Source organism: Oratosquilla oratoria, chromosome 17 (genome assembly GCF_046742065.1).
Source record: "Oratosquilla oratoria isolate Oo_2021 chromosome 17, ASM4674206v1, whole genome shotgun sequence".
Lineage (NCBI taxonomy): Eukaryota > Metazoa > Arthropoda > Malacostraca > Stomatopoda > Squillidae > Oratosquilla > Oratosquilla oratoria.
Window position 1 is genome coordinate 44644283 of NC_134793.1, and position 16029 is coordinate 44660311.

General features: G+C 37.2%; 1 protein-coding gene across 1 annotated transcript in view; it reads left to right on the top strand.

The window, feature by feature from the left end:
- Positions 1 to 1403: 1403 nt before the first annotated feature.
- LOC143034643 (F-box only protein 6-like) overlaps positions 1404 to 16029 on the top strand; it is a 33018-nt gene continuing 18392 nt past the window's right edge. Inside the window, exons 1-2 of the mRNA XM_076201000.1 lie at positions 1404 to 1737; positions 6620 to 6773. Of these exons, the coding sequence (XP_076057115.1) occupies positions 1656 to 1737; positions 6620 to 6773 (236 nt within the window). The 5' untranslated portion in view covers positions 1404 to 1655. The remainder of the gene's footprint in view (positions 1738 to 6619; positions 6774 to 16029) is intronic.

Below are 16029 nucleotides of genomic sequence, written 5' to 3' on the forward strand. Positions count from 1 at the left end.
GTTTACGTTACGTGGTTTTATTTCTACTTCTCTCTCTGGGCAGCATTTGTTTACATTACTCATGATAATGCTTACAAATTCGTTATATGATAGATTGGCATTTTCTGACTCGTAAACCTGATCCCAATTTTCTTCTTTTAAGCATTGATTTAATTTTGCAATATCTTTTTCGTCAATTTTACGTTTAAGTACAATTCTGGGTTTTGTTATGCAGTGCATTTCTTTTGTACTGATAGTGAATACCGGTAGATGGTCACTTATATCACTTATTAAGATACCACTATGAATCTCAGAGTTTACAATATTGGTGAAAATGTTATCTATCAATGTTTCACTTGTATTTGTTATTCGGGTTGGTTTATTTATCAAAGGATATATACCTAAAGAGAAAATCATATCTGTAAAGTGTCTTGTTTGTTCATGAGTCTCATACTTAAGTAAATCTATGTTGAAGTCACCACAGAGATATAGATTTTTATTTCTAAATGGAGTTATGATTTCTTCAAGCATATTTGTGAACTCATTGATGTTTGTGCCTGGCTTTCTGTAAATACTTGTTATGACGGTATTCTTTTTAGTTTTACTGAAAATCTCAACAGCTACGCAATCAAATAGGTTTTCATACGAATTAGTGGATTGATTTATTAGTTTGCATGAAATTGATTTTTTTATGAAGATAGAGACTCCGCCGCCTTTTTGGATCTGTCTATTAGCACTGTAAGGAGTATAGTCTTGTAAGAAGTTTACTAGACATCCTGGGTCAATCCATGTTTCGCTTATCACTATAACGTCAAAGCTTTTATTGAGTAACTTGAGATAATAGTCAATTTTCTGATAATTGGCGTTTAGGCTCCTTGCATTGATGTGAATTAGTGTGAAACCATCAATATCACGAAATACCGTGTCAAATTGTGTATCACTATAGTAATCGCTGTCTTTTGTTAATTTTGAGTAAAAATTTAATTCGGGGTCAATTTGGGTATTATTGTGATTAAATATCGAAAATTCCTTTTCTGATATTTTGTCTATTTCTTTATACTTCTTAATGGCGGTATATACATCTGGGTTTTTTGATGCGAGATTTGGCGCATGTACATATAGGTAATAAATTCTGTTACTCTGAGTCGTGTTTCGAAATTTTCCGATAATATATATATATATATATATATATATATATATATATGTATATATATATATATACAAATATATATATATATATATATATATATATATATATATATGTATATACACATATACATGCATATATACATACCTACATATATATAAATATATATATATGTATATATATATATATATATATATATATATATATATGTATGTATGTATATATACATATATGTATGTATGTGTGTATATATTGTTCGAAACGAACACTGGCAATAGTAAATAAACAAACGATGTTAATGTCACGCAATCTTTCCCAGGGGTTGGAATAGCGTGCTGCATAAATAGTTGTACACACAGTTGTTCGAGGTACCACCAAAGAAATACGTCTCTTAATTGTAGACTTGTCTAAATGTTACATCCCAACTTTCAAATACATACCACTGGAAGTAATCAAATCAAGGAAAACTTTCATACCCATGACATCACTCAGGACACAACCTTGGAATCAGCCTCAAGCTTAGGCATAAATGATTTCGTTTTTTCGTGATTTACTGCTACTGGCCACTCCAACAGATTCTTCAGATACCAATCCAATGGATATTCCAGATGGTTTGTATCGTCTATTATTAGTCAGACATTTTACCTAGAATCATTATCATACATTATAATAATTATTAATATTATTTGGAGGGTGTCATGGAGGTGAATGAAATAGCTTGATGACAAATAGATTTAAACAAAAATACTTGTTGATTTCCTGTGAAAACAAGGATTTAGACCAATTTGGGACCATATATGTAACTGAAGTTAGGTATGTTAAACTGAAGAGTAAGAGAGAGGATCCCACAAGCATTGCTCCTGTCATGTATATAATACAGTTAGGTAAACACACATGCACACACATGAATTTTGAGAAACTTAAAAAATTCATTTGTAATGCAAACTCGGAAAAAATCATAAATGAAGAAACAAGGATGGAAGAGAAATGGAATACAGACGCTCCTCTACTTACGTTCATTCGTTTTACGTTTTTTTGATTTTACGTTTGAACTGACTGTAAAAAAAAATTGTAAAATTTTTTTTTTGAATTTTTTAGTTTAGCGCGCTCTCAGAAGTTCAAACGATACTTACGCATGACGCTGCGTCCATTGTTTACATGGCACAAACGACAGACTGAACGTGCCTTGCCTCCTCCTCCTCCTCCACCATCTCAATTTATGTTGCTTGAATTTAATTAATTTGAAATTAATGTCATTGTTTTACAATGTTATGTGTATAATTAATGATTTAGGGGTGTTTTATAAGATACGGTAATAGAATTTACGGATGTATAGTACAGTAAAAACTTACGTTCATTTTCAACTTACGTTCGGCCGTTCGGAACGTAACTAAAACGTAAGTTGAGGAGCGTCTGTATATTAAAAAAAAATTAAGAGGGAGTGAACAAATATGTACCACAACATAAGCAAGAAAGAGTATTTACTTGGATATGTCTAGAAGACCTCTTCACAGCTACGGTGATCCGCCATTGTTACCATTCCTGGTGTCCAATTTCTTTAAGGTCACCTGGTCTGGTATGGTGTTTGTTGACCGGCATCCAGCAGTGTAGCCTGGTACAGGTGGTTCGTATGGTACTAATGATAGGAATTTATCTAGTCCAGCCTTCAGTCTGTCCGCTGTACAGCCGGTGATATCTCTTATATCTCTCAGGAGGGCATTAAAGATCTTTGGACCCTCAAAGCTCAGGCTATTCACTAGCAGGGTCTTGATCCTTTCCAGAGCTCTGGTTGGTATTGTTTTTCTTGTTATTTCCCTCCCTGCACATTCAGTGCTGTAAGGCTGCAGTGAATGGGGTGGTGGGTTAGGTACCTTTCCCTCAATTATTTTCCATACATAGATTGCACGATACCTTTCTCTTCTTCATTGTTGAGAGCAGAGCCCCAACTTTTTGAGATGTCCCCAGTAGCTTAATTCCCTCATTCCTCTGATTTGCCTGGTGTAAGAGCATTGGACAGTCTCTAATTGCTGAATTTCCCCTCTTTTTGTGAGGGGACCACAGCTGGATATAGTAGTCTAAGAGTGGCTGTATCATGGTGTTCCAAAGGCTCAATATTATTTTGGGTTCTCTGGTATGGAAGGTTCTGAGTACCCAGCCTGCCATCCCTCTTGCTCTTCTCACAATTTCGGCTATGTGGTGGTGAAATGTGCAGTCTTCTCCCAGATGTACCCCCAGGCATTTAGCAGTCTGAAGTGTGCTAATTTCATGGCCCCCTTCTGTGAGTAGGTTTGTTTCAGTTTTTATTTCTTGATGTTGGCCATGTCGCAGTATTTCAAACTTCTCTTCAATGAAGACCATGTTATTTCTTGAGGCCCCCCAGGCATATACAGTATCTAGGTCTCTCTGGAGGTTAGGTACATCTTCAGTACTGGTGATTGGTAGGCTCAGACTGGTGTTGTCGGCAAATGAGGAGAGGCTAGAGCCATTCACTCCCTCATTTATGTAGATCAGGAATAGGAGTGGGCCCAATACAGAGCCTTGGGGTACACTGCTGATTACCTGTGCTTTTTGTGATTGGGACCTTCCTACCGAGACTGTCTGTAGGCGTCCTGTGAGAAATGCATGGATCCACACGCCCAGTTTCCCTGTGATGCCAAGGTCCCTGAGTTTGTGTAACAGTATTCCATGGTCCACTTTATCAAAGGCCTTTCCAAAATCAAGGAACACTACATCTATGTTCTTCCCCTCAGCTAGGTTGTGTAGGACTCAGTCATGATGAGCTAGGAGCTTTGATAAGCAGGATCTTCCTTTTCTGAATAAAAGTTGAAAATGGTGATAAAAGTTGAAAATGGTGATGTAAAAAGTAGAAAATTTGTAGTAATATATGTGCCCCCAAAAACACAGTCTTGGACAGAGAGGGATCATTCCAAAGTGTTGGAAGACACAAAGAATGCATGAATCATATTACTGAAAGAAGGAGGAAACATAGTTATTATGGGTGACTTTCACTCCAAAGAAATATGTTGGGAAGAAATGACAGTGAAAAGTGGAGAAGACCTTTGGGGAAATATACTACTGGATATGACCATTGAATACACAATGACTCAATGGGTAAAGGAAAATACCAGATATAGAAACAATGAAGAACCATCAAAACTAAATTTAATATTTATGTCAGAACCTGATGTTCTGGATAAAATGGAATACAAGACACCAATTGGGAAGAGTGATCACATACTAATGGAGTTCAAACTAAAAGAACAAATTGATTTGAGAAGAAATGAGAAACATAGAAAAGGAAGACTAATGTACAACAAAACAGATTTTGAGAAACTTAGAAAATTCTTTCAAAATGTAGATCGGGAAAACTTCTTAAATGGAGAAACACAGATGGAAGAGAAATGGAATATATTAAAAGAAATTTATAATGAGGGAATAGACAAGTACATACCAAAGCAGAAGCAAGAAAGGGTGTACATTAAGTGCTGGTACAACAAAAAATGTAGTGAGGCTAAAGATAGAAGAGACAGCCTGGGAAAGATGAAAAAAAAGAAAAAAAAAGTGGCAAACATACATTAAACTAAGAAATGTGTATTCTACAGGTATGTGAATGGTAAACTAAAAGATAAAAATGAAATAGTGAAACTGCATCAAGGGAATAATGAATAATTTTGGATTTAGACGTGAAAGATCATGTGCCACAAACTTGATTTGCTTTTACTCGAGGCTAATAGAAATAATGCAAGAGAGGGACAGATGGACAGATTGTGCCTTCTTAGATCTACAAAAAGCATTTGATAAAGTACCACACAAAAAATTTAAATAATAGGTGGAATATAAGGAAAGTTATTGGAATGGATGTTTCTTGAATGGAAGAAAAATGAGGGTGGTACTTGGAGACAAGAACTTGACCTAGGAAGAAATGATAAATGGAGTCCCTCAAGGTTCTTTATTGGCTCCAATAATGTTTGCCATATATATAAATGATATGGATGAAAGTGTGGAATGTTATATGAACTTCTTTGCAGATGATGCGAAATTACTAAAGAGAGTAAGTACAGAGGAAGATTGTAAATCACTACAAAAAGACCTGGATAAAGCCTGGGAATGGAGTCAAAAGTGAACTTGGAAAGGGACCTAGGAGTAATTATCAGCAATGATATGGCACCAGGCAAGCATATCAACAACATAGTTGGAGAAACCTTCAATTTACTAAGATCAGTGAAAGTGGCCTTTGACTACTTGGATGAAGAAATGGTAAAGAAAATATTAGTTACATTGATAAGACCAAGATTGGAGTATGCTGCAACCCTATAGACACCTAGTATTAAAAAGAATATAAAGAAATTAGAAAGAATTTAAAAAGCAACAACAAAGATGGCACCAACACTCCCCAAACTGACACATGAACAAAGATTGTCCAAACTCGAACTACTAACCCTGGAACAAAGAAGAGAAAGAGGAGATCTACTGACCATCTACAGAACTATGAAAGGAATGGAAGTCCTCGATAGAGATGATTTACTAAAATGGGATAAAAAAAAACTAGAGGAAATGAAAAGAAACTTAAAAAGGATAGTTATAGAAGAGATCTGAAAAAGAATAGTTTCCCACACAAAGTGGTGGATATCTGGAATAAATTGGATGAGGAAACAGTGAGTGCAAAAACTGTACAAGAATTTAAGAACAAACTTGATTCTGAAAGATACAAAGATGGGTCATATGAGCATAGCTCCCTTCCTGTAAAATACAACTAGGTAAATACACACACGCATGCATGCACAGATATAGGTATGATAGATTAGAGCAGCATTTATCAACCAGGGTTCCTTTGATTTTTTATTGAATTTCATATATGTAATATAACTAAACACACATGGCATAATAATGTAATATAGACTTCATCCTATCTAACCTATTATTACAATGAAAATTAAATTAGAAATATATGATATATATATATATATGTATATATATATATATATATATATACATATATATATATATATATATATATATATATATATATATATATATATTGTGTGTGTGTGTGTGCAGGGGTTCCTTGAGACATGCAATTTATTTTAAAGGTTATGCAAGGGTAAAAAGGTTGAGAAATATTGGATTAGAGAGTAGATGGGACCCAGTGAATGTTGCTCCTTTCCTGTATACTACAATTAGGTGAATACTCACACATGCACATGAATAAACCCAGCCCAAGTCCTTTCTACTGCATGCATACATTACTCTTAAACTAAATGCCTCAGCATGCCTAGAGGATCCCTGAGAAGGTGGGCCATACCAGTATGAAAAATGATAATAATAATAAGGATAATAATAGTAATAATGATGATAGTATTAATGATAATGATGATGATAATGATAATAGAAAAAACTCTTGGCCCTAGTTTCCCATAAGGCTGTAACTGACTGAATTAATATTATATCATGTAAAGCCTAGACAATGTAGCTCTGATGTTTGTTAACCAACAGGTAATGGCTTGGTTCTTGGAGGTGTGCTGGTGCCAGTTACTGTGTTGGAGGAGATTTTCAGTTACCTAGAGTCCAGATTTCTCATTAACAAAGTAAGCCATGTGTGCCAACAATGGAATAGAATCTTAACAAACTGCCTCTTTTGGATCCACAGGTAAGGAGGTTTTCTAATAAACTGTCTTTTTTCCACAGCTCATAATGAGAAAGAACTTTCAGGCAAAATGTGTAGTTGCTCCAGGTCTCTTGCAGGAAATCCACAGCTCATAAGTAACAAACAAGTCATCAGGTTGGCCCACAAGTTACTCAGGGAATAAGTATTATGTTGTCTTGTAAGGCTAGAGTAGGGCAGTGTATTTACCTAGTTGTTTGTGTCCTCTGTGTGGTGTGATTGAATATGGGGTGTGTGAGTGATCACTAGAGGCAACAGTAATGTAATTGATAAGCACTCCTACTTGGCAAGTGGGAGGTCCCAGGTTTGATTCCTGGGTGATGCCAGCTTTTCAGTAATGCTTCCTATCAACATGGCACAGTGAGTAGGATCTCATAGTGCACACTCCTGGACTGGCCCTCAGAGGGCCTAGCTAGGGAGATGTGTGAATGATCGCAGGAGGCAGCCATGGTGTAATTGGTAAGCATGCCTTCCTGGCAAGTGGGAGGTCCCAAGCAATGCCAACATTTCAGTGATATTTATCCAACATGGGGCAACTTTCGTGGCTGGATCTATTCTATGTTGGTATTGTTTTACCCTGTCTGGGGTATTGGATGCATGTTATTGTGGGGTTAAAAGCTGTTCAGTAGCATGCAGCTGATACTTTAGGGTCCATATGGGGTGCCCCTACAGACCAGAGCCGCACATCATTTTGTCTGTGATACAGGAAATCTCTATTCATAGGGAAATGATGCTACTTTATTATACTGCGACTGTCCCTCCACTATTAATACTGTCATATACCACTTCTCTGAATATTCATTTCCTTTTCCACCAAACCCTGTGGGAGGGGAGAAAAATACTGCCACCAAGGGTTCCCACTTGAGTCATAAAATACAACAAAAAAGGGACCAGGATGAGACTAGGCATCCTACTCTCTGTAGTCCCAAAGGGGACTTAAAAAAAGTGATAAGAGGGTATGGAAGGAGTTTTCCAACCAAAATCCTTAGGTTTGGGTCTTTTAATGTGTGTGGATGTAGGGCCCTGACAGGGGGGTTATGCCCTGGGGCTGCACATTTAGTGGGGCAGGAGTTCTAGTCTGGACATGCCACCCACAAGACTGACAAAATAATTGTAATAAAAAAAAAAAGGTCAGAGGAGCCCTGAATATTTTACCATAATATACAAATTTTGTGTTAGTATCAACAGAAATTTTTCCCTTATCCTTTCTGCAATAGGGACATTAAATAACATTTTTAAAATCTGTTTAATTATTTTGCAAGCCAATAGCTATAATAGCCAGTAAGGAATGGTGGAAATGGGAAGTGGTGGTGGGGAAGGTGGGGCGGTTCACTGAGAACTTTGCTCTGGGGCGGCACTTGTGCATGTAAGGGCTCAGCGTGGATGTAGTATAGATGAGAGTAAAAGGGAAGAGAGGCAGGATGCTTGTGAGATGAAAGATGGATTTGTTGGCAGTGAGTAAAACTAAGTTGAAAGAAAGGGGTGAGTGTAGTTGGGAGGGTGTCAAGAGTGAAGAGAGATCAAGAGAGAGAAGGGGTGGCTATACTAATAAGTGAGGAGAGAGGTAAACGTGTGGTGGAGTGGAAAGAGGATTCATCAAGTTTAATGTGGATGAAGGTGAAACTGGTAAGGGAGATGTAGGTTTTTGCAAATGCATATGGACCTGGTATTGAGAAGAGTGTAGAGGAATGGGAGGCTTTTTTATAGATTTAAATGAGTGCATAGAGTGGATGGAAGGGTTATTGTTGGAAAACTCCTCCCAGACCCTCTTATTCCTTTGATTATTTTTAGGAATGTCCCCTTTGGGGCTACAGAGAGATGGATGCCTAATCCAATCCTCATCCCATTTTTGTCACTGTTTATGACTCAAGTGGGAATACTTGGTGGCAGTATTCTTTTTCACCACCACAGGGTTAGGTGAAAAAGGAAACTAATGTTCAGAGAACTGGTACAAGACAGTATCAAGAGTGGGGGAAAGCATGATAGAGGGACAGTTGCAGTATAATAAAGTATCATCATTTCTCTATGAATAGACATTTCCTCTATCACAGACAAAAAGATGTGTGGCTCTGGTCCATTGAGTTGCCCCATATAGACCCTCGTGTATCAGCTGCATGCTACTGAGCAGTTTTTAACCCCACAACAACATGCAGCCAATACCCCAGATGGTATATATATGTATATATATATATATATATATATATATATATATATATATATGTATATATATATATATATATATATATATATATATATATATATATATTGTATGTGTGTATATGTTTTGAATCAACCACCCACTTCATTAGGAGGAAGAGGCCTTTTGGTGTGTTTTTACCTAGTTGTATCTTATGGGAAGGGGAGCTACACTCATGGTGTCCCGTCATAGTATCTTGCAGTGTCTAAATTGCTCTTAAATTCATGTATGGTTTTTGCACACACTATTGTTTCATTTAGTTTTTTCTATACATCCACCACTCTGTGGGGAGAGCTGTTCTTTTTCAGGTTTCTTGTATAACTGTCCTTTTTGAGCCTCCTTCCATGTCCCCTTGTATTTCTCTTATCCCAATTAAGTAAGTCTTCTCTAACAAGGACTTTCATACCTCTCATGATTCTGTAGTCAATGAGTGACCTCTTTCTCTTCTTTGTTCCAGAGTCTGTGATTCTAATTTTGACATTCTTGCTTCATATGACAGTTTTGAAAGTGTTGGGGCCATCTTTGTATCTTCTCTCTGGATTCTCTCAATTTTCCATATATTCTTTTTTGTATTGGGTGACCATTGTGTCGCTGTGTACTCCAATCTTGGCCTTATCATTATGACTAGTATTTTCTTCACTATTTCTTTGTCCAAGTAAGGAAAAGCCACCTGACAATTTTGTTTATCTTTATCAGGGGACATGTCCTTTGGGATGATTACTCCCAGGTCTTTTTCAGATCCCACTTTCTTTACTTCCTTTGCACCAATTTTATATTTGTCCTGATATCCTTTTTTTACTTTTTCCAAATTCCATTATGTGTATTAACCTAGTTGTATTATATGGGAAGGGAGCTATGTTCGTGGTGACCAGTCTTTGTATCTTTCAGCACTGAGTTTTTTCTTAAAATCTTGAATAGTGTTTGCACATGCTGTTTCCTTATCTAATTTATTCCAGATATCCACCACTCTGTGTGGGAAGCTATTCTTTTTCAGATGTCTTCTATAACTATCCTTTTTAAGTTTCTTTTCATGTCCTCTTGTTTTTCCATTGTCCCATTTTAATAAATCATCTCTAAGATTTCCATTCCTTTCATGATTCTATAAATAGTCAGTAGATCCCCTCTTTCTTTTCTTTGTTCCAGAGTTGGTATTTCCAACTTGGACAAGTTTTGTTCGTATGTTAATTTGGAGAGTGTTGGTGCCATCTTTGTCGTTGCTTTTTGTATTCTTTCTAATTCCTTTATATTCTTTTTAGTACTGGGTGTCCATAGTGTAGGAGCATACTCCAGTTTGGTCGTATTAGTATAACTAATACAGGTAAACGTCGACTTACGATGGCATTAGGTTTCGATAGAGCCATCGTAAGACGATCTCATCGTAAGTCGATCCCCACTCTGTTCCGTGGTCACTGTACCTAGCCTACCTGTATATTAACCACCAGAGATACTGAATATAGCCTATTAAACATGTACAGTAGTTTATTTAATTATTTTTATCCTTTTTACCATATTCAAACACTATAATATGTATTTTCAGTACGGAACTTAAATCTCGCGGGCAGCAGCCAATGCCAGCCGTACGACGTGACGTAATAATACTCGCATCATAAAATATAGTCACCGCTTATATTGATCGTTCTCTCTTTCACCCGCGAATTTTGAAAACCACAGAGAATGAATCATTTGAGAGAATGTAAAAACACAGGGGCGACTACAATAAATATAATCAAGACGCCGATATGGCATCGTCGCGAATCCACTTGCTCCTCATGACGCATACGTGTGCGGCACCGTATGGAAGGGGTTAAATTATCATGTCGTCGTCATCGTAAAGTCGAACAATCGTAAGTCGCGGCCATCGTAAGTCGACGTTTACCTGTATATTTTTTTAATCATTTCCTTATCCAAATATTGTGTATTTATCTAGTTGTATTTTGAGGGAAGGGGAGCTATGCTCATGGTGTCCCGCCTTTGTATCTCGCAGTGTCTAGTTTGCTTTTAAACTCATGAATGGTTTTTGTGCATACTATTTCATTATCCAGTTTGTTCCAAGTGTCCACTACTATATGTGGAAAACTGTTTTTCATCAGTTCTCTTCTGTAGCTATGTTTTTTGATTTTCTTTCCATGTCCTCTTGTGTTTCTCTTGTCCCAGTTTAGTAAGTCATGTGTGCATGAATGTTTGTTTATACATACATACATACATACATGTACCAAGGCTTTTTCCCCCTTACAAGGGAGGTAGCCAAAAAGGAAAAGGCATAAATTCATTCCCACCCATTCCATCCCTGAATACACTCCACACCCCTCCACCCTCCCTCTCATCTTAGCACCTCCTGGATGACGGGTCATCCCTGCACCTTGTCCACTGCCCTGGGTCAGAAGCAGTGTCACAAGACCCAGCACATCCACAGCAGGGCCGCTTCATTAAATCGGCGGAAAAAAAAACAAAAAAAAACCCATGCATAAAGTAGAAGACGGGGAGAAATCCCTTTGGGCTGCGTCAAATTTGCTCACACATACTACCTCACCCCCCATCCCCCCGTCCATTCCACCTCATGCATCACAACATCATCCATATACAACCATTCTCCATTCACCCCTGTCTTCTGTCCTCTCCTGTCCTTCCTCAACAGACATTCCCCTCTTCCCCAAAGCCCCCTTCACCCCATCCATCCACCTCATCCTAGGACGTCCCCTCATGTTCACTCCCTCCACATCTGCCTTCCATACCTCTTTTACTAGTATTTCTTCACTTATTCTTTCCATGTGTCCAAACCATCCTAATACTTTCATCAACCCTATCTCCCAACCCCCTTTCCACCCGTGTTCTCCTCCTCACCTCCTCATTTCTCACTCTATCCTGCCTAGTAACCCCCATCATACTTCTCAGACACCTCATCTCAAACACATTCAAACTCCTTCTCTCTTCCTCTCTTATGTTCCATGTTTCTGCTCCATACAGTGCTGTTGGCACAATCACTCCTTCATACAGTCTCCTCTTAGCATCCATTCCCAAACATCTATTCCTCATTACACTCTTCAATCCACCAAGACATTTACTCGCTTCTCTCAGTCTACATTCTACCTCCACCTTCACTCCACCTTTTCCTGCCACATTTGCACCCAAGTATCTAAAACTATCCACTTCCTCCAGTCGCTCTCCCTTAATGTTCACTTCCAGTCTACTGCCACTTTCACCCCTTGTACATCTCATCACCTTACTTTTACCCACATTTATCTTCAGCTTTCTTTTTTCACACACTCTCCCAAACTCTGTCACCAACTTCCTCAATCCCTCCTCCGATCCTGCTACAAGCACAGTGTCGTCTGCAAACAACAGCTGGCTCACCTCCCACTTTTCTCCATTTTCTTTAACCATCTCCAATCCCTGACCCACTACCCTACCTCTCACACTACCCCATCCATGTATAAGTTGAACAGCCAGGGCGATATAATGCATCCTTGATGAAGTCCCATCTTTACCTCAAACCACTCACTCTCTCCATTTCTAATCCTGACACAAGCTCTACTACTCTCATAAAAACTCTTGACAGCTCCTAGAAGCTTTCCTCCTATCCCGTATATCTGCAAAACCTCCCACAGTGCCTTTCTGTCTAAATGGGCAGTAAGTTTTCTTGTAGACATGTTCGATTGAAGACCAGAACTATTATTATAATGTTATTATAATGAAAAGCATGTAAAGTTTTTCATTATAATAACACCATGGAACTTGGAAGCCTTGTGCTTGACCTCCCTTCAAGATACAAATAAGCCATTCAGAAAATTGAGAAAATCACTAAGAAGATAGTGGATATAGAATATATACAGACGCTCCTCAACTTACATTTTAGTTACGTTCCGAACGGCCGAACGTAAGTTGAAAATGAACGTAAGTTGTTACTGTACTATACATCCGTAAATTCTATTACCGTATCTTACAAAACACCCCTAAATCATTAATTATACACATAACATTGTAAAATAATAACATTAATTTCAAATAAATTAAATTCAAGCAACATAAATTGAGATGGTGGAGGAGGAGGGGAGGAGGATGATGAGGCAAGGCACTTTCAGTCTGTTGTTTGTGCAATGTAAACAATGGACGCAGCATCTTGCGTAAGTATCGTTTGAACTACGGAGAGCACGCTAAACTAAAAAATTCACAACATTTTTTTTTACATTTTTTTATAGTCAGTTCAAACGTAAAATCGAAAAAACGTAAAACGAATGAACGTAAGTAGAGGAGCATCTGTATATATACAGTTCAAACGTAAAATTGAAAAAACGTAAAACGAATGAACATTGTATACGCCACCATATACATGATGAGTAATATCACTCGCTCACACCGCTCACTCACTCCCTCACTCACTCACTCAATGTCCGGCCCTTCTAGCTGACTAAGAGTCGAGTCAGCACCATCGGCTTTGCAACAACAACTCGACCACCAAACAGACATACGAACGCACATGAACATCCGAGTAACCAAACAAACACAAAACACAAATTAAGTATATTGACGATCCCCCCTGGACATATATATACATATTTAGTTATTAAGTAAATCACACCCTGTAATCCCAGGATACTAACCTTAGGAGATGACCGTGATCTTGCTCGCATAAAACTCTAAAGATTATGCGAGCATGACACGTCATAAGTGCTAACTCATGGTTTCCGGGCACCAAAACCAGCTCGCGGACCCCTTGGAGCGGCGGTTCTTAGTGACGTGCCTTAGTGATAAGACTGTGTAATAGTGTGTGAAATAACTTTATACTGGATACACCAATAAAGAAAAAAAAACTTAGAGGTGTTTGTGCAGTGGACCCCTAATTGTGATGATGTGACAAACCCGTTACATTTTGTGTCTACAAGTGACGTTGGATGGAAACGACGTAACAATACCGTTACACCCGTCCCGTTACAACGTAAGTAGAGGAGCGTCTGTATATATACAGACGCTCCTCTACTTAAGTTCATTCATTTTACGTTTTTTCGATTTTACGTTTGAACTGACTGTAAAAAATAAAAATTGTATTTTTTTTTTTTTTTTTTTAGTGAATTTTTGAGCTTAGCGCGCTCTCCATAGTACGAGACGTGCAAACAATACTTATGCATGATGCTGCGTCCATTGTTTACATGGTACACACGACAGACTGAACATGCCTTGCCTCCTCCTCTTCCTCCTCCCCCTCCTCCTTCTCCTCCACCATCTCACTTTATGTTGCTTGAATTTAAATTATTTGAAATTAATGTTATTATTTTACAATGTTATGTTTATAATTAATGATTTAGGGGTGTTTTATAAGATACGGTAATAGAATTTATGGATGTATAGTACAGTATGAATGGTCATACATTACTGGAACATACAGTAATAACTTACATTCATTTTCATGTTACGTTCGGCCGTTCGGAACGTAACTAAAACATAAGTTAAGGAGTGTCTGTATATATATATATATATATATATATATATATATATATATATATATATATATATATATATATATATATATATATATATATATATATATTGTATTTAACGGGACGAGAGCTATGCTCATGGTGACCCATTTTTATATCTCTGCATCCAGTTTGTTCTTAAAATCTTGTATAGTTTTGGTACTCACTGTTTCCCTGCTTAGTTTGTTCCAGACATCAATCACACTATGTGGGAAGCTATTCTTTTTCAAATCTCTTCTGTAACTGTCCTTTAGGTTCTTCTCATGTCCTCTTGTTTCTCTTCTGTCCCATATTAATAAGTCATGTCTATCAAGAACTTCCATCCCATTCATAATTCTGTAAATAGTCAGCAAATCACCTCTTTCTCTTCTCTGTTCCAGTGTTGATAGATGTAATTATCCAATCTTTGTTCATATGTCAAATCTGAGAGTGTAGGTGCCATTTTTGTCGCTACTCTTTGAATTCTTTCTAATTTCCTTATGTTTTTTTTTTTTTTTTTTTTGTACTAGGTGCCCATAGTGTCGCAGCATACTCCAATTTAGATCTTATCAGTGTAATTACTATTTTCTTTATCATTTCTTCATCCATGTAGTTGAAGGGCACTTTCATTGATCTTAGTAAGTTAAAAGTCACTCCCAGGTCCCTTTCTGAGTCTATTTTTTTACTTCCTTGGTACCAATTTTATAATGAATCGATATTCTATTTTTGCTTTATCCAAATTCCATTATACTGCATTTCTTAATGTTAAAGTTCACTTCACACTTCTGACTCCATTCCCATATTTTGTCTAGGACTTCTTGTAATGATCTGCAGTCTTCATCTGTGCTTACTGTCTTAAGTAATTTGGCATCATCAGCAAAAAGTTAATGTAACACTTCACTCCCTCATCCATATCATTTATATATATGGCAAACATTAAAGGAGCCAATACAGAGCCCTGCAAGATGCCACTTATCATATTTTCCCAGTTTGAGCTTTTGTCTCTAAGCACCACTCTCATTTTTCTCCCACTCAAGAAATCTTTCATCCATTCTAGTAGCTTACCTTGTATTCCTTCTACAAGTACAGTGTCATCAGCAAACAACAACTCCTCTTTCCCTTCTTTGTTCCAAAGTTGGTAATTCTAGTTTGGACAGTCTTTGCTCATATGTCAGTTCGGAAAGAGTTGGTGCTAGTTTCGTTGTTGCTCTTTGTATTCTTTCTAATTTTTTTATATTCTTTTTGGTACTGGGTGTCCATAGTGTTGCTGCGTACTCAAGTTTTGGTCTTATTAGTGTAGTTATGATTTTTTTTTATTATATATATATATATATATATATATATATATATATATATATATATATACATATATATATATATATATATATATGTATGTATATATATAGGATGTAAGCGGAATAGGAAACACGGGAGTCTTAGTCTTGAGTTTATTCCTGACTAGTTTCGCAGGTATGCATACCTGCGAGACTAGTCTGGAATAAACTCAAGACTAAGACTCCTGTGTTTCCTATTCCGCTTACATCAACCTGTCAGAATGTCTCAATATATATATATATATATATATATATATATA